General features: G+C 38.6%; 1 protein-coding gene across 1 annotated transcript in view; it reads right to left on the bottom strand.

The window, feature by feature from the left end:
* The window catches only part of ITGB3 (integrin subunit beta 3), a 68,483-nt gene that overhangs the window by 9,572 nt on the left and 32,412 nt on the right, over window positions 1–26,499 (bottom strand). Inside the window, exons 5-12 of the mRNA XM_051994929.1 lie at window positions 23,840–24,002; window positions 22,887–23,048; window positions 20,364–20,459; window positions 17,801–17,890; window positions 17,079–17,213; window positions 15,419–15,848; window positions 5,557–5,779; window positions 3,099–3,199 (exon numbers count right to left, since the gene is read on the bottom strand). Coding sequence (XP_051850889.1) covers window positions 3,099–3,199; window positions 5,557–5,779; window positions 15,419–15,848; window positions 17,079–17,213; window positions 17,801–17,890; window positions 20,364–20,459; window positions 22,887–23,048; window positions 23,840–24,002 — 1,400 coding nt within the window. The remainder of the gene's footprint in view (window positions 1–3,098; window positions 3,200–5,556; window positions 5,780–15,418; window positions 15,849–17,078; window positions 17,214–17,800; window positions 17,891–20,363; window positions 20,460–22,886; window positions 23,049–23,839; window positions 24,003–26,499) is intronic.

Raw genomic sequence — 26,499 nt, 5'->3', positions numbered from 1 at the left:
TGCCCCACCCCAAGACTTCTGATTGTTTTGATCAGCTTTGGCCTTTCTTAATTCTCCTTGAAAATATGCTTTCTGCCTGAAAGGGAGATCATTATCCTGTAAGAGACTGCAGGCTTCCTGGCCTGCTTCAAAGGCTCTGCAGATGGCCTTGATAACCAGCCTGGTTAACTATTCAATGTTTGCCAACTATAAGAAAGCCCTCCTCACTCAAGTTTTTAAATAAAGTGCAGAATGGAAGGGGAAACAGGAGAGAGGAAAAATTTTGCTCTGTGTTCTATTTTATCTAGATTTTACTCTCACCTTTGTGATGATCATGACATTGACTCATGAAAGGATGTGTGTGGGCTTACAGATAACTGGCAGTTGGATTGGTTTTAGGAGGGGACTTTTGATGGTGAGTATTCCAAAGGGTGTTTGTTTGGGGATGTGTGTGGGATGGGGGAATTTCTCTGCAGACCAATAGCCTGACCCTGAGCTATGTTGAAGTCTGGCACTAAAAGGATTCTTAATAAATGCTTCTTTCCTGACCGAATGAACCCAGTTAAAAGTGACAATGGATAGCTAGCTCTGAAGACCCAGGGAAAGGGAGAAAATCAGTCACTCAGCAAATACTCATTAAACACTTACTCTATGCCAGGCATTATGCTAATCCCTGGAGATACAAAGAAAGGCAAAAATGGAATAAATAATAATAAATAAGAAACAAGCCAAATCCTGTATACTTCCCACATTCTTATACACAGTGTTTGTTAATGGGAAGTCATGTTAGGGGGAAGGCATTAAAGGTGGGAAGGGGTAGGGAAACGCCTATTGCAGGATCTAAAATCTGAACTGAGTTTTAAGAATAGCTATAATTACATAAGGCTTTCAAGCATGCCCACTCTGAAATATTAAATTACTCCCATTTCACAAAAGAGGAAAATGATACTAAGAGAGATTCAAGTTACTTGTCAAGTAAGTATCAAAAGGCAAAATCTGAGCCCTGCTCTTCAGGTTCAGTACGGAGTCTCTCCCAGTCATCATTATTATCATAGCTAATATTTATATAATGCCTATTATGTTCCTATTATTGTGCTAAACATATTAAAAAATCTTATTTTTAATAAGGTAATACTATAAACCCCATTTTATAGCTGAGAAAACTGAGTTAGAAGTTAAGGTTATACAAGGTCAAACATCTAGTCTTGGGATTTTTGTTGTTTTAGTCACATCCAATTCTTTGTGACCCCATTTGGGGTTTTCTTGGCAAACATACTGGAGAGGTTTGTCATTTTCTTCTCCAGCTCATTTTACAGATGAAGAAACTGAGACACAGTTAAGTGACTTGCCCAGGATGACCCAATTAGAAAATGGTTGTGACTGGATTTGGACTCATGAAGTCCTCCCGATTCCATTCCCAGTGCTCCATCCACCATACCACCTACCTGCCCCATCATGGGATGAGGTTTTCTAATTTAGACAATTTTTCAATATGTAAAATGAAGGATCATGGGTACCATAGGTCCCCAGGAAGGCGAAGGAGAAGAGGAGAAGGAAAGAGTTTCTGACAGAAGCAGTTGGAATATCTGTGAAACAAAGTTTACAGAGTAAATACCAATTATGCATAATAAGGTTTTGATTTTGAATTTTATGTTAGATCCTAGATCTTATTTTTAGAAGAAATGAGTTCAAAATCAGAATTGGATTCCATATGCTTTTTGATATAGAGATAAGTCTGAGATCAAAAGAGCCATCTTTTAATATAGACAAAATTGTTAATGACCCTCTGAAGAAGATCATTAAAACATTGTGAATCTGCCTTCTCTTCATCTCTACTCTCCAACACCACACATCTATATGATCCCTCTAGGATGGGTAACAAGTCTCATTTGTCAAGTTCTAGAAAATCCAAGAATCTGGTCATATTCCCTTGTCCCATCACATGAATTTTTTCCCTTTCTACTTTATTCCTGGTTATAAAGGATGGTTCTCTAGGAAGAGAGGGGGAAGATATATTGGGAAATACAACTAGTATAAAAACAAAAGGTATCCAGATTTTAATTTTTTAAGGATTAAGTATAGCTATAGATAAGAAAAGCCAATAAGAAATTGGAATATTGTAGAAACATCCCCAACTGGGCAGGAGGTTTCAATGAACACAGTCCTCTAGGATCAAAGACCCATTTAAGCCAAGTAGGTGGTATGTAGTGAATATATAGCATTGAACTTAAAGTGAATTCAAATCCTGTCTCAGACTTTTATTGGACAAGTCACTTTGGACCCAAAGTCAGAATCCAACTGAATAATACAGAATAATACAATGACATTAACCTCCTTACTTTTCCTCAGATATAATACTCTCAACTCAGAACATTTTCATTGTCTTTCTTTTCCACACCTGGAATTATCTCTGTCATCATCTCTGCCTTCTGGTTTCCATGGCTTTCTTTGGCTTCCAACCTAAATCCAACCTTCAGCAAGAAGCCTTTCCCAGGCTTCCTTAATCTTAGTGCATTACCTCTGAGACACCCTTCCAATTCATCCTGTCTATATCATTTGCAAATAGTTGTTTGTATATTTTCCCTCCCATTTAACTAAGTTCCTTGACATCAGGGACCATCTTTTGCCTTTCTTTGTACTCCTATCCCTTAGCACAGTGCCTAGCACATAGTAGGTATTTAATGAATGCTTGCTGACTGACCGACTAAATCCTGCTTCAGATATTTATTGGACATTTAATCTCTGTGACTTCACTACTTTGTCTGTTAAATGAGGGTATTGAAAGAGAGGTTCTCCACTGTATCTGATGGCTCTAAATCTATAATTCTATGGAAGGAGTCTCTGCTCAGAGCCCACCAGGGAACTACATTTCCTTCTCTGACCTTTCCCAAACTAGCAACAAGTTCATAAGAAAATTAAAGATGCAAAAAACAGGTGGAGACAGGCAGAAAAAGAAAACCAAGTGTTGAATATAAGAAATGGGATAAAATATAACAACGCTTAGGGAAATTCCAAGGCCATGGTACTCAATACCTTTCCACACCTCAATTATTACCACCTTCAGGTGAAAGGGAGAAGGGAAGGGAAAAAGAAGGGGACAGAAATACCCTCATACTTACTGAGTTCTGTCACAGGCACAATCTCATCCCGACAGTAGTTGTTGCAAGTATTCTCCTCAAACCATGCTCCTCGACTGAACTTCTGGCACTCCACACAATCTCTAGATTAAAGAGAGGAAGAATAAACTATGAGTGCTTTAAAAGCCAGGACTGTCTCCTTTCATATAAACAGTACCTAACTCTGGGTCTTACATATAGCATCCCAGATTTGGGATTAGAAGACACTTGAAAGTTAAGGATTCTAACCCTTTTTTAAATTATTGTTTAATCATTTTTCAGTCATATACAGTTCTTCATGACTCCATTTGAAGTTTCCTTGGCAAAGATACTGAAGTGTTTTTGTGATTTGCTTCTCCAGTTCATTTTACAGATGGGGATACTGAGGCATACATGGTTAAGTGACTTGCCTAGAGTCACACAGATAGTATGTATCTGAGGCCAGATTTGAACTCAGGAAGATTAACTCTAACTCCAGATCTGGTGCTCTGTCCACTCTGACATCTAGCTGTCCCTCTCATAGCAGCAATGATCTATCTTACTGAAACTTTGCATGAACCTCAGCACTTGACAATTTTCTGTATATAAAAGACACTAAAAATTAGTTGTTGAAGAAAATTGGGAGATTCTCACCACATTTAGGGCCATATTATGGAAGACTAAAGCTACCTATGGCCCTCCTGTCACACTTCCTTTATAGCAGAAAATTTTCCAAATCTTGCCTTTGTTCACTTTTTTAACTCTAAGGCAGAAGTTGGGTTTTCTCATGTCTCCTGGTGCTCTTTATTTCCCCAGTAGCAGCAAGAGAAGATGGGAGAGGTGGGAGAGAGAAATAAACAAGCATTTATTAAGTGCACACTAGGTACAAGACATTATGCTAAGCACTTTACAAATGTCATCTCATAATATCATCCTCATAACAATCCTGGTAAGGAAGTGCTATTATTATCCCCATTTTACAGATGAGGAAATGGAAGTAAGCAGACATTAAGTGACTTGTCCAATCACACAGCTAATAAATGTCTGATATTAGAATTGAAGGCAGATTTCCTCAGCTTCCTAGGGACAGACTATCTTATGTTCTCCTGAAGGTAGTTTTTCATACTTTGTTTTTGAAGAGAACAATGATATCTCTGGGTGATTGGTAGCTTGCATATAGATTAAATCTAAATGAGGCAGAGATATACAAAGTCAACAACCTTACCCTCTCTACCAGAGTCATCAAAGTCATAGGACAAAGTCAGGATGGATACAGTGGATAGCCTTGGCATCTTGGGTGCCTGGTGAAGCTCTAAGTGCTCCATAGCACCTGCTTCAGCCACCTTCATGGCCAGTAGGACAAATTGTTCTCATTCGCCTAATCCACATGCTTAGAATCAGCATCCTCCTAACTCACTGAAGAGTTTGAAGCCTGTTGGTTGCCCTCAACTTGGTTTAGCCCATCTACCTAGGAGGGTTTTCTGGGTGTGGCTGTTGCACATGCTACAGTTTCTTAGAGTCACAGGTAGATCTCAAAGATAGTATGAATAAAGTGACAATGGTCCAAGGTCTTGGGACTATCAAGGGGTCAAGAGATCCAAGGGCATTCAAATGAACCAATGCCCATTTGTAGTATTTAAAGTGTTTTGCAAATGTTAAAGAGATATCAAAGCATTATTCTTATTATCATTAAGTTCATGGCTGCCTCTTTTCTCAGATATCAAATTGGGCCGTGCTCCTTAAATTTGCTTCCTGTACCCATCTATTTATCCCTGCCTTTCTCTGTTCCCTGATGCATGTGATATCTCTTACTGAGTGAGTAAGTAAAGGCAGCTAAGGTGATACAATAGCAAAAGTACCGGGGCTGGAGTCAGGTAGACTCATTTTCCTGAGATCAAATCTGACCTCAAGTATTAGCTGCATGATCTTGGGCAAATCACTTAATCCTATTTGCCTCAGTTTTCTCATCTCTAAAATTATTTGAAAAAAGAAGTGGCAAATCACTCCAGTATCTCTACTAAGAAAACCCCAAATAAGGCCACGAAGAGTAGGACATGACTGAACAACGTAATACTGATTAAGTACTTCTGCTGTAAGAGGCTTTTGCCATGGCGGGGAGGGGAATCCTCCTCCCTCTGTAACCTCTGTAGAGGGTACAGACGTCCCGCTCCACAAAGAGTGCTTCCCCTTGCTTCCCAGGCTGGCAACCTTAGCTTCTCTTTTTCAAGGATGATAGAAAGGTGGCCAATCTACAGTCAACCAGAAGCCCTTTGACTTTCTAACTTTGTAAGGAAGACTTCTGTGGGAGATTATAGAAGGATATCAGGGAACAGACACTGTCTTTCCACCTCACTTTAATATACTGATACTCATTATCTCTATTATCAACCTCTCACTTTCTACTATTCAATCATGGTCATCCCAACCCAGTCCCATTTATGCCCAGAATCCCCAACCCCCAGATCAGTTCTCATCCACTCACTTCTTAAAAGTGCAGGCATCCGGGCAGGTGGGACACTTCTCGCAGGTGTCGCCATAAGATCCAGGCTGGGTACAGACACATTTGCCACAGATACACTGACCTCGACCACTGCACAGCAGTCCGTTGCTAGACATACACGTGTCCGTGCGGGTGGTGCAGTTACAGTAGTCACCAGTCCAGTCGGAATCACAGAGGCAGTCCCCACAACTGCACTGGCCATGGCCTACATGAGAGACAGAGGGGGAGAGGGAGGGAGGGAGAAGGACAGAGAGACACAGACACAGAGGCAGAGAAATGGAGAGACAGATGGACAGTCAGACAGAGACAGAGAGGGGGAGGGAGAAAGACAGAGACACAGAGACAGGCACAGAGAAATGGAGAGGAGAGAGACAGAAAGCGAGAGACAGAGAAAGATTAGAAAGAGAAGGACAGAGAGAGGGGGGAGGGAGAAAGACAGACAGACAGAGATACAGAGACAGACACAGAGAAATGGAGAGCAGAGAGAGAGATAGAGAGAGAGATGAGAGAAAGAGAGAGATTAGAGAGAGATGAAAGAGAGAGATGAAAAAGAGAGAGAGAAATGGAAGGAGAGAGGAGGGGAGGAAGAGAGAGAAGGGGAGGGGGGAAGGAGAGAGAGAGAGAGAAGAAGAAGAGAGAGGGGAGGGAGGGAGGAAGAGAGAGAGAAAGGGGAGGAAGGAAGAGAGATGGGAAGAAGGGAGAGAGAGAGAGGAGAGAGGGAGAAAGGGAAAGGAAGAGGAAGAGAGAGAGACAGAGACAGAGAGAAAGAAGAGAGAGATCATGTAGTCAGTGAGGGTCAGACATACAGGAATGCCTGATCTGTTCATAATAGAGTTGAAAATTACCTAATCTGTTCTCTCAGACCAAAATGTAATTAATTATCTTTTTTTAGAGGAATGGCTGGTGGGGGCATAGGAAGTTATATACCTACAAGTGGGCTTCTCCTTTGTCTTAGAACTCTATTGGGATGGTAATAGAATCTTTTTTTTCCTCTAATTTATTTATAATCTCGTTCTTTATGCCTAGGTCATAGACCCATTTTGATCTTATCTTGGTATATGGTGTTAAGTGTGGGTCCATGCCTAATTTTTGCCATACTAATTTCCAATTATCCCAGCAGTTTTTATCAAATAATGAATTCTTTTCCCAGAAGTTAGGGACTTTGGGTTTGTCAAACACTAGATTGCTATAATTGACTATTCTGTCTTGTGAGCCTAGCCTTTTCCACTGATCCACTAATCTATTTCTTAGCCAATACCAAATGGTTTTGGTGACTGCTGCTTTATAATATAATTTTAGATCAGGTACAGCTAGGCCACCTTCATTTGATTTTTTTTTCATTAATTCCCTTGAGATTCTCGACTTTTTATTGTTCCATATGAATTTTGTTGTTATTTTTTCTAGATCAATAAAATATTTTCTTGGAAGTCTGATTGGTATAGCACTAAATAAATAGATTAGTTTAGGGAGTATTGTCATCTTTATTATGTTCGCTCGGCCGATCCAAGAGCACTTAATATTTTTCCAATTATTTAAGTCTGACTTTATTTGTGTGGAGACTTTTTTATAATTTTGCTCATATAATTCCTGACTTTCCTTTGGTAGATAGATTCCCAAATATTTTATGGTATCAACAGTTATTCTGAATGGAATTTCTCTTTGTATCTCTTGCTGTTGGGTAGAATCTTTTTTTTAAATAACTTTTTATTGATAGAACGCATGCCAGGGTAATTTTTTACAGCATTATCCCTTGCATTCACTTTTGTTCCGATTTTTCCCCTCCCTCCCTCCACCCCTTCCCCCAGATGGCAAGCAGTTCTTTACATGTTGAATGGGTTGCAGTATATCCTAGATACAATATATGTGTGCAGAACCGAACAGTTTTCTTGTTGCACAAGGAGAATTGAATTCAGAAGGTATAAATAATCCGGGAAGAAAAACAAAAATGCAAGCAGTTTATATTCATTTCCCAGTGTTCTTTCTCTGGGTGTAGCTGCTTCTGTCCATCTTTGATCAATTAAGGCTCTCTTTATCAAAGAGATCCACTTGATGGTAATAGAATCTAATCATTTCTCCCCACTCCGTTATCCCAACTTACACACACACACACACACACACACACACACATGACCTTGATATGTTACTGGGACATTTTATCATCATAGGACAAGAGAGTCTTAGAAAATTAGCCTTCCAGGTTTTCCAAGATCTTCCTCCAGTCAGAACCTTTCACTTTCTCTACCAGATTCTAGCCTAGGAACAAGCAGCTTCTTTTGCTCCCAATGCTCCTAATAGGGCTGAACAACAGAGATTAGATTTTGTCTTACGCCTCCTTTCTCCACAATAAGAATCTGAGGAACCAAGTGAGGGATTTGAATGACAGTCAATGCTGATTATAGGGCTTGAGATTCAGCCTCTCAGCATGCCGTTCCCTCTCAAAACATGCATCCATTGGATGAGGGAGAACGGTAAGACAAGCTGTGGTATATGATTGTGATGGAGTACTATTGTACTCTAAGAAATCATGAGCAGGATGGTTTCACAAAAACCTGGGAAGACTTACATGAACTGATGCTAAGTGAAGTGAGTCACTATACACAGTAACAGCAATATCGTAACCATGATCAATTGTGAAAGACTTAGTTACTTTGATACAAGATAATTCCAAAAGATCCATGATGACAAATGCTATCCACCTCCAGAGAGAGAACTGATGAACTCTGCAATTGAAGCATGCTTTTTTGACTTTATTTTTCTTGTCTTGTCTTCTTTTTTTGCAACACAGCTAATATGGGCATGTGTTTTGCATGACTTCATATGTATAATTGATATCATATTGCTTGAGTTTTCAATGGTTGGGGGAGAGGCAAGAGAGAGAGGAAGAAAGAATTTGGAACTCAATTTTAATTTTTAAAAAATTTTAAACCCCCACCCAACATATCTTTTTTTTTCCTTATCCTGGCCCTCTTCCCAGATCTAACAAATGCTGCTCTAACATCTATGACATCCTTGATCAGGACTGTTAGATATTTAACTACCCCTTGGTTAGAAGTATCTTAGTTCCCAGATCTCAAATAGAGCAGAGAAGCACCATAATAGCAGAGAGATCAGATTTGACATAAGGAAGACTTTAAACACATACACAAAGATATATGGAGTGGAGAATGTGTGTGTGAGCACTCGTGTGCTTTCTATCCTGTGTTTAACACATATGCATTGTTTAATAAATGTTCATTCATCTATTCATTGATGAATTTGCTTTGCTCCCTACCAAACTTAAAAGTGTGTCCTACGTGCATTTTTCCCAGAAAGCCAGTTGTTAAACATTTACCAGCACACATCTCTTTCCAACTGTAAATCAATGATTCTATTTATTCTACTTTTTCTCCTCTCTGAAATATCATGGGAGGCAGGAACCTCTCAGGACAGAAGAAAACAGAGAACTTCTGTTCTTATCAAAGAAAAGAAAGGAAAGTTTCTATCCCAAAATGAATATAATCATAAGCAGTTGGAAATCTGTCTGACTCATTGAGCCCCTTAAGGAATAAATTAGCTGCACAGAATTTGCTATTTGCCTGGATGTTCCTGTTTGCCAACACTGTGGAACATGGTAAAATTATTCCCTCTTCACTATTTAACCGGCTGATATTCTTACCCCTCCTGTTCGGTTTAAGAAGGAAGGAAACAAGCATTTAATAAGTACCTACTGTGTGTCAGGCACAGTGCTAAACATTTTGAAAATCTAATCTCATTTGATCTTCACAACAATCCAGGAAAATAGGTGCTATTGATGAGGTCCTGGGTTACCCCAGATGGCAGAGAGAACCTGAAATACTGATAAAATTACTTCCTGAGGAAAAAAGAGGAGCAGTTCAACCTTAGGGTCCCCCTCTTTGGAGGTCACAAGTAGTCTCACCTTGCTGTGTCAGTCAGAAATCCAAGCTATAGCAAACCCCAGGGTTTAAATTTCCCTTATAAATCTGTCCATGGCCCATGTCATCTTTGCTAAATCCCTTTTGATCTTGTGTTATCTTTTTCCTCACCTCTCTCCCATGCCTCATGATGTCTTTCTCCTTCTTGTAGCTAAGTAACTCTTTTAGATTGCTAAATCCCTCTATGGATTTAGCCTGCCAGTCAATGAAGTCCTTTCACTTAATGGCATATTCTTTTAATTGATTCTCCCAAACTCCTTTCCTTGGTAACCCTATTGTTCTCCCAAATCTATTTCATATTTATGATTCCTGGTGTCTTTTGTATCTCTTCATTTTGTCTGTAACTTGTTCTCATCAATAAATCTCCCTTTGGCCAAAGAGAATGGCTCTTGTGGAGTCTTAGCATGACCGAACCCCAACATTTGGTGCAAGGCCCCAACGTTCAATGCCAACTGCTTTCCTAAGTCTCATCACCTGGTACCTGGATATCAATTTCATCATTTTTACACATCACTATTATTATCTCCATTCTATAGTACAAGGAATATATAACTTGCCCAGGGTCACACAGTATGAAATTACCTGAGACTACATTTGAAGAACTCTGATCATGAGCAGCCTTTATTTAAGCCTTATTTATTTATAGTCTGTACTTTCATAATAGGTTTTGTTTTGAGATAAAAAATATGCTAACTTTTGTTGCACTGAGAGAAATTGTTTGTAATAACAGACCAGATTCAAAAGAAAGAGTAGATCAAAAGGGATCATGAAACCAGTTTTACCTTATTTTTCCATAGGAACCTAAGATAGAGCAGCTACATGGGGCAGTATAGATAGTACTGGGACTGGAATCACAAAGACTTCTTCATGAGTTCAAATCTGGTGTTAGATGCTGAGCAAGTCAACTAACCCTGTTTGCCTCAGTTTCCCCCTCTGTAAAATGAACTGGAGAAGGAAATGGCAAACCACTCCTGGCCTGAATGAGGTCAGAGAGTAATTTACTTTAATGACTACATAAGAGAAGTGCTTCCCTTGTTAACTGAGGACTTATTAAGGGGTCCTAGAAAATAACTACTAGCTCTAGAGAGAGTAGGAAATACTTGATTCCATTCACTTAAACATACGTGGGAGCAAAGTAAACACAACCAAGAAAGCATTGTACACAGCAACAAGATAATGCAATGATCAATTCTGATGGATGTGTTTCTTTTCAACAATGAAGTAATTTAGGCCAATTCCAATAGACCTATGATGGAGAGAACCATCTGCAGCCAGAAGGAGGGCTATTGGGACCGAATGTGCACCATAACATAGTATTTTCACTTTTTTATTGTTGTTTGCTTGCTTTTTGTTTTCTTTCTCATTTTTTTCCATTTTGATCTGATTTTTCTTGGGCAGCATGATAATTGTAAAAATAGGTATAAAAGAATTGCATATGTTTAACATATATTGGATTACTTATTGTGTAAGGAAGAGGGTGGGGGGAAGGGAGAGAGAAAAATTTGGAACACAAGGTTTTGCAAAGGTAAATGTTGAAACTATCTTTGCATATATTTTGAAAATAAAAATCTAGTATCTTTTTAAATAAATACGTATGGGGACACTATTCTTATTCCCTTTGATTGTGGACTCTGTTGCTTACTCTGAGTGGTACATAAAGGACAAAAGTAGACCACTGAACTGCAAACTGATAAAGAAAGGAAAAATGAGTAAAGCAAGAGATAATGGATCATTATGATTTTGTAATTTCCCATGTGGACATATATGTTGTCGGAGGAAAGAAGCAGGAGTCAATCAAGAGATTGAGATAATATAGACCAATAAAATGTTGAAATTTATCTGCAATGTCATGTTGCTGTGACGCTTGGTTCTGAATTATGTGAAATTGTTTTATAAAAGTTCCACCTGCCCCTAGTCTCCATCTCAGGATTACCAGCAAGGCAATGAATCATGCATCATTCCTCTGAGATCAGAAGGAAGTTGGTGAATAATGGAAAACTTGAAGTTAATCAGAAGAAACCAGACAGGAAAATCATGGCCTGAAGCCATGTATTGAATCTGTGCCACTAAAACCAATTAGGGTAGACATGCCCCGGGGAGTCAAGGGAAGAAGGCAATATATTGGGGAGGTTATGATTATGATGACAACTGACTTGGCACCTACTACTACTATTCTAACAATAATTGCTAACATTTATACGGCACGTATCTCATTTGATCCACACAACAGCCCTGGGAGGGAGGTGCTATGATTGGCCCCATTTTACAGGAAACCTCCTACCCCAAAAGGTCACAGAATATGGCTCTCACTAGGCACCCCCCCCTTGGCCATGTTGGCTATGCCTGGGATCCAAATTGATAAAATTCCACTTCTCAAATAGGAATCAGCCAGAAAATGCAGTTGAAGGGGTTGATGATGTTAGACTGGAGGATCAAGGCAAAGAAAAGGAAGGTCCTACTCTGGATTCCTTTTGGATATGACTCCAAGGTGGGGCAACACTTATATTAGCAAAAGTAAAACAAGTTCTTTGACCTCTCCATTTCTGAAAAATCTCAGTTGATCCTAAAAACCTCTCATTTCATAGAATTACTTTTGCAAAGTCAAAAAAAAAGTGCCTTTGATGGTCTGATCCACCAGGAGATAGTAAATAGTAGTGGATAGTGAACTTTAGCTAACCATAGGAATTTAGTATAAATACTGTGGAGATGGCCCCTTTTCTGTCAGGGAAGGGGTGAGGAGGAGGAGGAGGAGGAAAAAAAGGAGAAGGAGAAGGAAAGGGGGAAGAGGAGGAGGAGAAAAGAAGATGATGATGATGATGATGATGAAGAGAGCATATGATGATGATAATGCAGATGGAGAAGAAGTACAAAAAGAAAGAAGAACAAAGAAGAAGGAAGAAGAATTTCTGCTTCGTGTTCTCTCTTCCTGTTCACATATGTCTAAGACCTTTTTCTCATGCTTTGTCTGGAGACTTCTCTGAATTCAACACTCCTTCAAGGACCTATTAAATCCCACTGTCTCTGTGAAGATTGCCTTGACAAACCCCAAATCTTATCTCTTCCTGCTCTGAAATCAGATAGTGCTGTTAGATGTATTGTTCCTCTAGTACCTGCAGTACAGGGGAATAGGACTGAACTGTAATTTCATTGATAAAGAAACTCTATCAATGCACTTTTACTATCCTGCTCTCTTAGTACTCATTTCCACCAATCTTAGTTACCATCAGCCTCTCCAGTGCAATGATTAATCATTAAGGCAGCCTTGAAAATAATTACTAGCCTAAGGTCATGAGTGAAAAAGACTTAATTCTTTTCAAATATGTCACATATTTCTCTGAATTCCCAACAGTATACCATCCAAAACCTTGTCTCTAGGAGGTACTTAATAAAGATGCACAGACTGGGCTTATTGATTAAATAGATCAGTCTCTTGAGTTTAAGAGCTCTTGCTCTCTCTCTCTAGCTGTTCTGGAGAAGTAGGACTATTAAAGGGAGTACTATCTCTATGGTTCTGTGTGTGGATAAAGGAGAGGATCTTGCCTCTGTCAACAATACAGGGAGCCAGCACATCAACAATCCTGCATCATTCTTTCTTAGGGATTGGGAGCCATAGAAACAGTCAACACACAGCAACTCCACCCCATCCCCAGTCAGTACAATGCGTCAAAGCATCTTACACCCAATGTTGGGGCCAGGAACTTTGGGAAGCTATATCACTAAATTAATCCAATTTCTGTGAGTATCTACTATCACTGGGAGGTTGGGATATCAGTTCTATAAGCATGAATGTTAATCAAAATAATTTAGAAGCTAAAATTCAGTTGAACTGGGTTGGGGTTCCCTGATTAATTCAACTGGAGTACAATAAAAACAAGCTGTTGATACTCCAGAGAGAAGCAGGAACCAGGAGTGGCTGACTCAGGCAGCTCTGCTCCATAGCTTCAGAAGGGCCATCTGCCAAAGGAAAAAATAAAAAATTCTGGCAAAAATTCCTCCTGTCCTTGGCAAACTCTCACTTAGGATCAATTGAGGGGCTCCCTCTGCTGTGGTGTTTTCTCAAGGGGTTCCCCTGTTTCAGCTTAAAAACCATCTTCTCTCTTTGTGGAGGCTTCTCCCCCTTCTCCCAATTCTCTCTTCATCCTGTACCTCCTGCTCTCAAAAATAATCCCTGATTTGCATTAACATTTTGCATATAATGGCGTGTTGTTAATGTAATATCAAAACATAGAAATTCCCACCCTCCCTTAATCATCTTTTTATTAGGTTGGAAGGCACCCACAGGGGAAGCAATTGCACAAATAATCCAAAAATCATTTCTAAGATGTGTTTTAACATTTTTTTTGCCACTGATTTACCTTTTAGATTGTTTTCCTCCCCTTGGGCTGCTGTTAATATAGACATGAACATCTGTGGCCAATTAACACCATTCATTAGCTCATACTGCTAAAGGGAGAGCAATGTTGTGGGTTTAATTCCCTGATGGGTCAGTTAGCTTCTCTCTTTATGGTCAAAAGCCATGCATGCCTTTAATGACAGTCATGACAATCTTTGATTCTGGCAACAAGAAGGACAGGGTCACAATGAAAATGGTTCGATGCAAACTCATCCTACTGCTAAAACCAAAACACAAACCAAAACAAAACAAAATACTTCAAAATGCATAACTTGGAATTAAGATTAGGGCAGAATCAATTTATGATCTAAAGGACAGAATTTTTTCCTTAATTTAATTAAGATGGTACAAACCCTTTCCTCAAGGAATTTTTAGTTGAGCTAGGGAAACAAGACTTAAACATAAAGGAATAATTAACAATTTTCTTTCAGCCCAGACCTGTAATTGCATTAGGATAGGAAACTCCCTCTATATAAATATATACAATTATTTTGAAACTTAAGTCTTGGAGAATTGTCTGGGCACTGAGAGGTTAAGTAACTTAACTTAATAAAATTAGAGTGAAGAGACTTTCTGTGTTTGGAGAGTGTTGGGGGACACCCCTGCTCTGTGTGTGTGTGTGTGTGTGTGTGTGTGTGAGAGAGAGAGAGAGAGAGAGAGAGAGAGAGAGAGAGAGAGAGAGAGAGAGGCAGCGGCTTGCATACTTACATGATGTTGAGATGTGTGGGTGCAAGCAAAAGCAGAAAAAAAGAATCTTGGAATCTTAAGAGTTTGGCACTTCATGGAATCACATCATTTCAAGAGTTTATAAAAATCTTAGGGATCGGTCAATTTCTTCATTTTACAGATGAGAAAAAAGGAGGCCCAAAAAGAGACTATAACTTGCCAGTGATCACAGAGCTAACAAGTGGCTGTATAGACTCAAAAGCAGATTTTTAGAGGACACAGTCACTAAGCCATGTCTATGTGATTTTCAAGATTATCTAGCCTCTGTTCAATGCCTGACTCCCTTCTCTAACAAATGTCCCAGAATCCTACCTGTTTTTTCCTTCCTATCTTGAACTATAAATTAAAGGTTATTAAATTAAATTAAAGCCTTCAATAGGGCTTAATGAGTTGAGAATGACAAAAGAGTGTCCCATTTGTATATTCAGCTAAGCTGGTCTTCTTGCTCTTCTTCACGTGCAAAACTCAGTATCCTATCTCTGTAAATTTGCGTAGACTGTACTCCATGCCTAGAATACAAATTTTCCTCCCCTCTGTCTTTCAGAATTCCTTACTTCTTCATGTGCTATATCCTTATCAAAGATCTTTCCTCATCCCTTTAGATGTTCTTATTCCCTCTCTATTGTATACGGACTAAATGTTGTATTCATCCAGATAAAATCTAGGAAGGCAGGGACTACTAGGAAATTTTTTTTGGATTTATAATAGGCAAGTAATAAATGCTTATTGAATCAAATTGGGACAGAGGGGGAAGGAATGGCCCAGGAGAAACCCTAAGGGTCTTCTCACTTACCTGAGCACATTTCGCCTTTGAATCGGACACAGGAGAAGTCATCACATTCACAATATTTGCCGGTCACCTTGCCAAAGTCACTGCTATGGCACACACATTGGCCGCACAGGCACTCCCCGCGCTGGCTGCAGGCTGGCTGACCCTCCTGGGGACTACACTCATCCTGCTGGGAGGGGCGGTAATCCTCCTCGGAGCACTCGCACTGGGCACCCAGCCAGCCTGGGCCACAGCGGCACACCCCACACTCAAACGTCCCATTGCCCTGATTGCAACGGTTGCTTTGTGGTTCAGCCTGGGCCTGACAGGCACAATCACAGTCAAAAGTGACAGAGACAGTGAGCTTGTCCTTAAACCCCACAGGCTTAATGGTAAAGGATTTCTTCTTTTCCTGGGGACAGCCACGCACTTTGGCTTCGATGCTGAAGCTCACCTGGGAGGAAAACAGGGTTTCAGTGGGACATAGATTGCCTTGTGTCTAATAGCTCCCATTCTCCATAACCCAATGAGGAAAGCGAACTACTTCAGCCTAGGAGATCTCCACCTTCTATCATAACCCAACAAGGAATGAGCAACTACTAGAGCTGGAAGATCCCCATCTTCTATAATAACTCAACAAGGAATGCCCAACCATTTAAGCCTAGAAGATCCCCACCTTCTATTATAACTCAACAAGGAATACCCAACCACTAGAGCCTAGAACATTCCCACCCATTAAGGAATATAAATTTGATTCTATGGCATACACCATGTTCCTTACCCACATCATGCTATAGAATACAGCATACCACACAAGATGTACAACTGAATTCAGCACAATATGCCACTTATAGGCAGGGAAGTTTTCAAGCAGATTTTTCTCTCCTCTCCTCTCTTCTCATTTCCTCAATATTCCCTTCCCCTCTTTCCCCTTCTCTTTCCTCCCCTCTCTCCTCTTCTCTTCTCTTTTCTCCTCTCTCCCTTTTTTCTCTAATGCATATTTTCATGTTGAAATATTCTATGATATGGAAGGAAGAAGCACTGAATATGGAGTTCAAATTTCAGTTCTTATGTTATCTGTGTGATCTTAGAAAAGTCATTTCCCTCTCTGGGTGCAAAGTTTCTTCATCTTTACAATGAAATGAGTTATATTAGGTGATCCTCTAAGTCCATAATAGCCATAAAAATTAGCCAAAATGTCAAAGGAGAAGAAACAAGAAGAGTTAGAAGAGAAAGGAATGGAACTAATGATTTTTTTACTCTACTTTTACATCCTCAAATGAGATATCATTAACAGAGTAAATTGAGCATGCTAAGCCTAAAAATCAGGGAGACCTGAGTTTTAATTCAATATTCAATATCAGATACGAAGTAGTTATGTGACTTCAGGCAAGCCAGTTAACTTCTGTCTGCCTCAGCTTCCTCATCTGTAAAATGGGGGATAATAGCCCCTAGACTTATAGTCCAGGTTTTGTTGTGAAGATCAATTGAGATACTTATAAAGCTTAACACTGTCTGGCACAAAGTAAGTGCTACATTTATGTTAGCTATAATTATTGTTATGATTACAACCCATGTAAACTACAACTATAGAATAGGAATTGAAGAGAGTATTGGGAATGGGAGCAATGGTACCCACAGAAATAAGAGATAGCCAACTTTGGCGTTGGCCAGAGGTTCTCACCGTATCTCCAATCTTGAGACCGACACAGGACTTGAGACCTGGGATGACCTCATTATTGAGGCAGGTGGCATTGAAGAACAAGGACAGCTCCTCAGGAAGATCACGGATTTCCAGCTCTACTTTAGAACGGATTTTCTGAGAAGAATTAAGGGTGGGGGGAGGAAAATTAAGAAAAAACTGAAAAGTAGCGACTTACCTATATCCTTATAGCTCTCCAAAAATGGGGCATCAGAAGGGCAGACAAGAGGCCGATGGTCTCATCCTGGCTATGAAATGCATTTTCAGAGGAAATGGGGAGAAGTGCTAAAGCTTCCATTTTTAGGATTTTGCCCCCCTTCCTGCATCCTTCTCCCAGGGATTGCTAGACCTTGGGGAAAGCAGAAACCAGTGGGACACTTTTGCCAAACATACTGGCTTTCCATGGTATCTGGAATAAATGCAGATTCTTCTGTATGGCATTTAGAGCCCTTCACAATCTGGCTCTTTCTTTCTAAACTGATTTCACAATATCCCCTTTCAAAAAAAAATCTACATTCTAATCAAATTGATCTGCTGGTTTTTGACTACATAAAACACTATCCCCACCTCTGTATCTGTATGGGCTATTTATTCTCTATGCCTGAGATATGTGCTCCATTCAGCCAAAAGGCCTTTCCTGCTCCATTCCCTACTTGCCCCATCACTCTTAACACCGTGGCTTCCCAAGGACATAATATACTCACCCCATAGGCATCAACAATGAGCTGAAGCACATTGCTGGAATCCGCAGACAGCATTCCTACAGTGGTCCCTGGAATGAGCTCACTATAGTTCTAGAAGGAAAATACCCAGGAATCATTGAGAGCTCTCTGCAGATGAACAAGGTAAAAAAGACTTTCTAGGTCAAAGGTTCTTCATCTGAAATTCAGAAATTTGGTTTGTTTCTATTTTGCTTATTGTTATTTTAATATACTTGGTCTTTCTTTGTCATCCTATGTATTTTATTTTACTCTAAGCCATCAAAACAGTCAAGACATCACCTTCATATCATTGGTTCTCTTGGATAAACAACAACAACAATGTATTTTATTTTATTTATCAACATCATTCTGAAAAAATAAATTAATATAATTTTTTAAATAAAAGCTTTACTAGACTGCCAAAAAATGATAGAAAAAAAAAAGATTAAGAACTTCTGATCTAGGGCAACTTCCTTAAGTACTCTGTAAATCTGACAGGGAGGCTACAAAGAGTAGGAGGAGGAGAAACAAAGTAGCTTATAACTTATTCATTAATAAGGTAAAAACAGTCCAACTACCAGAATCATATGTATGAACACATTCTTCCACTCCCTAATAATTACTGAAGACATTTATTAATCACTTTATGGTTGACAATGTGTCTTCTTCACCTCTGAGATAGGTTGGACTTTTTTCCTAAAAAAAAAAAAAAATATGCTTTTCAAAGGGCTATAAAACTGTGCATACCCTTTGATCTACCAGTGTCTCTATTTGGTCTGTATCCCAGAGATCATAAAAAAGGAGAAAGGACCCACATGTGCAAAAATGTTTGTGGCAGCCCTTTTTGTAGTGGCAAGGAACTGGAAACTGATTGGATGCCCATCAGTTGGAGAATGGCTGAATAAGTTATGGTCTATGAATGTTATGGAATATTATTGTTCTATAAGAAATAATCAGCAGGCTGATTTCAGAGAGGCCTGGAGAGACAGGAACTGATGCTAAGTGAAATTAGTAGAACCAAGAAAACATTGTACACAGCAACAACAAGATTATGTGATGATCCACTGTGACAGACTTGGCTCTTTTCAACAATGAGGTAATTCAGGCCATTTCCAATAAACTGTGATGGAGAGAGTCATCTGCATCCAGAAAGACTAGGAGAAATGAATATGGATCACAACATAATATTTTCACCTTTTGTTGTTATTTTTTGATTGCTTTTTTTCTTTCTCATTTTTTTCCTTTTTGATCTGATTTTTCTTGTGCAGCATGATAAATGAAGAAGTATGTATAGAAGAATTGCACATGTTTAACATATATTGAACTACTTGCTGTTTAGGGGAGGGGATGGAGAAAGAAAGGAAGAAAAATATGGAACACAAGGTTTTTATAAGGGCAAATGTTGAAAACGAGATTTGCATATATTTTGAAAACAAAAGGCTATTATTTAAAAAAATAAAAAAATTTTAAAGCACTCCAAAATCCATATGCTTTTAAATTGGGTAGCCAGATGGTACAATAGATAGAGAACTGGTCTTGAAATCAAGAGGGCCTAAGTTCAAATTCAGCCTCACACACTTAACACTTCTTAGTTTTATGACTTTGGGTAAGCCATTTAACCCTAATAGCCTTGCCAAAAAATAAATAAAAAGGAAAAGCATATGCTTTCAATAGTGTAGAGAACTCCCAGTATGGAAATTCCTTCAACCAGTGCTGACTGATAACTTGTCTAGAAGTTGTTGTCTCAGAGAAAAGCCTGGAACACTGAGGGGCTAAGGATCTTCCCACCACTACCCAATTAGTGGGCCAAGACAGACCTTAAATCCAGGCCTTTATGACTCCAAAAGTAATTCTTTATCTACCATACCATGCTGCTTCTCCAATGGAAAGCAGCTAAAGTTATTCCCAACTTATAGACATACAAGAGAGCAAAAGTGAACACAAGCACAAGGTCACCCAAAGAATTAAATAGCAAAACCAGGATTCAACGTTATATGCTTTCACTGTAGATCTCAGGGCTGGATCTTTCCTGACTTTCAGACACTAGAAATGTGATGCCATTTTGCCCCTTCAGTGGGCTTCCCAACCATCCTCCCTTTACCTCTCCCAAATTATGCTCCGGAAGAGCTGTACCACTTACTGCCCATTACTTTACTCATTGACTAGGATGTCCATCATTCACTTTTGTTAGCCAATTAGAGAAAAGCCAAGCTCTGGGACCAGGGAAAGGGAGTTTCCAGAACTCCCCAATCCTTGAGGTTCAAGCTCCAAGGTTGGTATTCTTTGAGTCCTAGTTAGCATTCACTATGTAGAAATCACATCTACAAGGCCAGATACCCTAAAGAAGTCCTAATGTCCTACCATCCGAACTACAGGAAACCTAGAAGGCATTGATCAAGAAAACTTTGAACATGGAGCTACCATTTGGACACAGGAAATTTGTGTTCAAATACTACCATTGATACTGCAAGTCTCAGGAGCCTCTTCTATAAAATGGGGATAGTAGACACTGCACTACCTACCTCTCAGGGTTGTTGTAAGAATCAAATGAGACAAGGGGTATCACCTGATAGAGGCTGACCACACTTCGAGTCACTGCAAAGATTAAGTTAATATTCTTCTGGGATAGCTTCTCAGTCATCAGCGCTAAAGAGGGATAATCCTATTTAAAAAAAAAAAAAAAAAGGAATTTGTGGGTTAGTGAAAAGTTCCCCTGCAAATTAAAAGCATCCTCTCTTTTCATATTCCTGTAGCCCAGATGATGGCTAAGTTGCTTTCATCCAGTGGTCCTAAAATCATTTCATTCTATGACTCCAGTGGTATGACTTAAAAAGAAGAGCTTTCCTGAGTCAAATGCCATAAAGGGATCTCAAAGAAAGACTAGGTAAGCAGCAGGATGAATACAGAGAGGCTTGGAGAGACCTACATGGACTGATGCTAAGTGAGATGAGCAGAACCAGGAGATCATTATACACTTCAACAACGATATTGTATGAGGATGTATTCTGATGGAAGTTGATTTCTATGACAAAGAGACCTAACTGAGTTTCAATGGATAAATGATGGACAGAAGCAGCTACACCCAAAGAAGGAACACTGGGAAACGAATGTGAACTATTTGCATTTTTGATTTTCTTCCCGAGTTATTTTTACCTTCTGAATCCAATTCTCCCTGTGCAACAGGAGAACTGTTCGGTTCTGCAAATATGTATTGTATCTAGGATATACTGCAACATATTTAACATATATAGGACTGCTTGCCATCTTGGGGGGGGGGGGTGGAGGGAGGGAGGGGAAAAATCGAAACATAAGCGAGTGCAAGGGATAATGTTGTAAAAAATTACCCTGGCATGGATTCTGTCAATACAAAGTTATTATTAAATAAAATAAAATTTAAAAAAAAAAAAAAAAAAAGAAAGACTAGGTAAGAAGGGCCAGGTAATGATGCCAAAAGTGAACATCTCTGTTACCTCCTTCATGAAAGAATTCATAGAATCATAGTTTGAGAGCTGAAAGGAACTTTTTACAAGTCATCTAGTTCAACTTCCTCACTTTACAACTGAAAAAACTAAGCCTTTGAAGGTTTAAGTAATTTGTCTAATATCATACAGGTAAAAAGTATCAGAGGTAGGAATTTAAACAAACCTAGATCTTCCTTGTTTCAAGACCACTATTATCTACTACACCATGATGTCTGACTTCTTGGCTTTTGAGGTTCTCCACTATCTGACTCTAACTTACCTATTTTTATCATCACACCTTGGCTCATATAACTCACACATACACACCCGAAATGTTCCCCATACCTATCTTTCATCTTAAGGCCCATCCTTCTCTGATCAATACATATTGATCAATTGATTGGATTACCCTATACACAGTGGGAATAAAGTATAGTGATAATCATGGTGCTGAAGTTGACCTCTGAATTTCTGAAAGCTGGAAGGAATTTGGAGAGCTCAACTGGCTCTGCCCTCCATCTTTAAGAAAAGAGATGATTAAACCACTCAGAATTAATGCTTGTCTAATCTCTTCTTCAAACTCCATACCTTTATTTAGTCTTCCAGTGTCACTCTAAAAGTCAGGAACTTATGTCCAACAGCAAACTCTATTGTACCTTTCATCTTATTTGAATGGATATAGGAAAAGATTATTCCATTTTGTCTATTTAAAAACTTCTTTAGAAATGAAGAAATGTACTACCCTTGTTTCATTGAAGAGGTGGGAGATTATGGATATGCAATGTTGTAACCATTTATAGTTAGAGTTACAGACAAAGTGGCTGTGTCAGTTGAGTTTGATTAGCTGGTTTTCATAGTTTCAAAGGAGGGACTATGGGCTTTGGATGTTGGGCTATGGTGACATAACAAGAAATGACAGAAGTAGAAAAATAAAAGACATTGATTAAACTTTTTGAAACTAAATTAACAAATTAATAATAATATCTAGCAACTTATATTTCATATTGTTTAGAAAGTACTTTATATGTTATTTTGCTGGTTAGGTGCTATTATTACAGAAGAGGAAGCAGAGGTTCAAAGAGGATTAGGTCACACAGATAGTGTCTGAGGCAGGATTCAAATTCAGATCTTTCCAATTAAAAGTTCACACTCTTATCAACTGTATTACATAGGGAATACAATGGGGATAACTAAAAATATAAGAAAAGAAAGGGAGAGAGAAACAGGGAGAGAGAAGAAAGACAAGAGAAATAAAGAAGAAGGGGATGGATGAAGGAAAGAAGGAAGAAGAGAGAAAGAAATGAAATTTTAAAAACTTCATAGACTTGAAGACAGTTATTCACTCTTGAACCTTCCCTTCTCCAATCTAAAGAATCCATTTAATTTTAACCCAAAGGACCTGTTCTTTACTCTTTGTTCATTTCAGTGCTGCCCCAGTAAACCCTCTTCATTTCCTCAGCTGTATTATCCCAACAAGGTATATTGTGCTAATTAAATAATAATCAATGCAGAAAAGAAAGGATAGCATATTAACTCCAATAATTTAATTTAGTATGCCAAAATCAATGGAAGTGAGAATGGGGTTGATAGTGAGGAGTGGAGACATAGGAGGGCTTGGGGGAACTCACCATAGTGGTGGAGGCAGAGTAGTGATTGTCACTGCCAATGTGGCATTCGCCATCATTGGGTTGAACAATTCCTGATAGCCTCCCATCCAAAGCAATGTGGGTCTTGGCATCAGTGGTGAACACCAACAAATGGGATGCATCATTCCTCCAGCCAATCTTTTCCTATAAAATAAAAACCAGTAAAGCCTCAGCTATGTTATAGGGAGAGAATATAGTCTAAGGACTTAGACCTGGATGAAGAATACTGATAGAGATTTATAGGGACAATTAAATAATGTTATGGTACTTTAGGAATTAAAATTAATTTAAATATAAATAGTAAACAAGTTTGGTTATTTTAATTAACAAGCATTAATAAAACATCTAGAGAGGGAAAGTGGAGGGGAAAGAAGAAAAGAAAAAAGACTAGAAAACTCCACCTAGAGAATAACCTTTTTCCATATTTACAATTACTCTATCCAGCACCAGTACCTTCTCCCAATATTCTTTCTTCCCTCCCAAGAAAATGATAAAAGAACTAAGAGTTCCCTACATCCAAATGAGGCTCCAAAAATAACGTACATATATATGCTGATCTGTGATGATAATTAAATAGCCACCAAGCATGGTTATTATGCTCAAGTCCTCAGAGGCACTTCCTACAGATTTTGATAGGTGCGGAATATTCTCATCACCTATTCTCGTAGTAAACCAATACCAAGCATAATTTTAGGTTAGATTCAGTGAAATTTGGAAAATTCTTTTTCCAAAACAACTGAGAGAGAGGATCAGATCATATCCCATGAGGTATTTGGAGAAGCTCAGGAGAGAAGTTTGAACAACAGTAACATTTCGTGTATGTCTTCAGTCCCATCCATATCAACCATCTTGAGCTCTGTTCTGTACCATAGACTCTTCCTCCCCAATATGCACTGCCAGTTGCTCAGTCCTTGGCCCACAATCCTCCCACTCACATCACAGACTGTAGCTTGTATTATGGCATCAAATCCACCTTCTGGGGCATCCCGGTTCCTGGATACATTCTGCTTTCTCACTTCCTCATTGAAGCGTGTCACCTGATCCGTCAAAGTCAACACATGCTTATAGCCAAACATGGGTAAGCAGGTTGTCTTCATTCTAGGGAAGGATAGAGCACTTTTCAGGTAATTATTCCTCAAAGGAAAGGCTACACAGTAGATACGGGGTATATAGCCACAAATATTTTGGTAATTCAGGCCTCAAAATACTCATATTTGACTAAATGATCTAAGTTTCCATTAAATTTGTGTGCAGACCATTAGCTAACTATATCCTTAAAGAAAAAAAAAAAAACCATGCCAACTGATTAATGGAGAACACATAACAGTAAATGAATAAATTATGCCTTGGTCAGTTCTTTCTGTTCTTAATAATTTGCTCATTTAACTAATGGCTCCTGTCTATTTAAAGGAGGTTAAGCACACAGAAAGCATATATCAAGTCATACAAACATGAGTGAATGAATACAAGCTAACATTCTTTTTTTCTTTTTATTTTTTAATTAAAACTTTTTTATTTTCAAAATGCATAGATATGCATAGATAATTTTCAACATTCACTCTTACAAAACATTGTGTTCCAAATTTTTCCCTCTCTTCTCCCCACCTTCTCCCCTAGACAGCAAGTAATCCAATACATGTTTAATATGTACAATTCTTCTATACAAATTTTCATAATTATTATGCTGCACAAAAAAAATCAAATCAAAAAGGAAAAAAATTAAAAAGAAAATAAAATGCATGGAAACAATAACAAAAAGAGTGAAGATACTATATTGTGATCTACACTCAGTTCCCACAGTTTTCTCCCTGGATGTAGATGGCTCTCTTTATCACAGGATCAGTGGATCTGGCCTGAATCATCTCATTGTTGAAAAGAACCACAAACATCAGAATTGATCATCATATAATCTTTCTGTTGCTGTGTACAATATTCTCCTGGTTCTACTCGCTTTGCTTAGTATCAGTCCATGTAAGTCTCTCCAGATCTGTTTGAAATCATCCTGCTGATCATTTCTTACAGAACAATAATATTCTATAACATTCATATTCTATAACTTATTCAGCCATTCTCCAACTGACGGGCACCCACTCAATTTCCAATTTCTTGCCACTACAAAAAGGGCTTCTAAAAACATTTTGTACATGCGGGTCTCTTTCCCTTCATTATGATCAGTTTTGGGATACAGGTCCAGTAAAGGCACTGTTGGATCAAAGGGTATACATAGTTTATTTACAAGACAACATTTTCACTGTCAAGTTCCACAAACATTATTTAGTTGTGCTAATAGCCTCTAAAGTGAACAGCAGTCATCAGTTAAATATTACAGTAGGGTTTTGAACCAAAGTATCAACAATAGACACAGTTTACTAACTGCAGATCAAATGAAATAATACACATAAAGCACTTTCTAAAGTGTCTACTATTATTATTATTGTCATTATTGTTGCTGACTATTGATGAATATTTGCTTATGCTGAAACAAGGTCAAGTGACTTCATTTTTTGCACCTCACTTTTCTCATTTTAAAATGAGGTTAATATGATGTATTTGACTCTTTTCAAAAATAAGGTGATTCAAGGCAATTTCAATAGACTTATGATGAAAAATGTCATCTACATCCCCAGAGAGAACGATGGAGACTGAATGTGGATCAAAGCATAGTATTTTCACCTTTTTTGGTTGGTTGGTTGGTTGGTTGGTTGGTTTTTTTTCCCTTTCTTGTGTTTTTTAATTCCTTTTCATCTGATTTTTTTTTTTGCTCAGCATGACAAATATGGAAATATGTCTAGAAGAATTGCATACATTTAACCTATATCAGATGGCTTGTTGTTTTGAGGAGAGGGAAGAAAAAAAGGAGAGGAAAGGGAGAAATATTAGGAACATATGGTTTTACGAAGGTGAATATTGAAAACAATCTTTGCATGTCTTTGGAAAAATAAAAAGAATCCTTTAAACTCTGCCAGGAAGTTAAAAGGTACAGTGGATACAGTCTTATGCCTGAAGTCAGGAAGACCCAAGTTCAAATCTTGCTTTAAATGCTAGCTGTACAATGCTACTACTGGGCTTATACCCCAAAGAGATACTAAAGAAGGGAAAGGGACCTGTATGTGCCAAAATGTTTGTGGCAACCCTGTTTGTAGTGGCTAGAAACTAGAAAATGAATGGATGCTATCAATTGGAGAATGGCTGGGTAAATTGTGGTATATGAATGTTATGGAATATTATTGTTCTGTAAGAAATGACCAACAGGATGAATACAGAGAGGACTGGCGAGACTTACATGAACTGATGCTGAGTGAAATGAGCAGGACCAGGAGATCATTATACACTTCGACAACGATATTGTATGAGGATGTATTCTGATAGAAGTGGATTTCTTTGACAAAGAGACCTAACTCAGTTTCAATTGATAAATGATGGACAGAAGCAGCTACACCCAAAGAAAGAACACTGGGAAACGAATGTGAACTATTTGTATTTTTGTTTTTCTTCCCGGGTTATTTTTACCTTCTGAATCCAATTCTCCCTGTGCAACAAGAGAACTGTTCGGTTCTGCACACATATATTGTATCTAGGACATACTGCAACATAT

Source organism: Antechinus flavipes, chromosome 4 (assembly GCF_016432865.1).
Source record: "Antechinus flavipes isolate AdamAnt ecotype Samford, QLD, Australia chromosome 4, AdamAnt_v2, whole genome shotgun sequence".
NCBI classification, from domain to species: Eukaryota; Metazoa; Chordata; class Mammalia; order Dasyuromorphia; family Dasyuridae; genus Antechinus; species Antechinus flavipes.
Note: the sequence above shows the minus strand (reverse complement) of the source record. Positions and strands in the feature narration are given on the sequence as shown.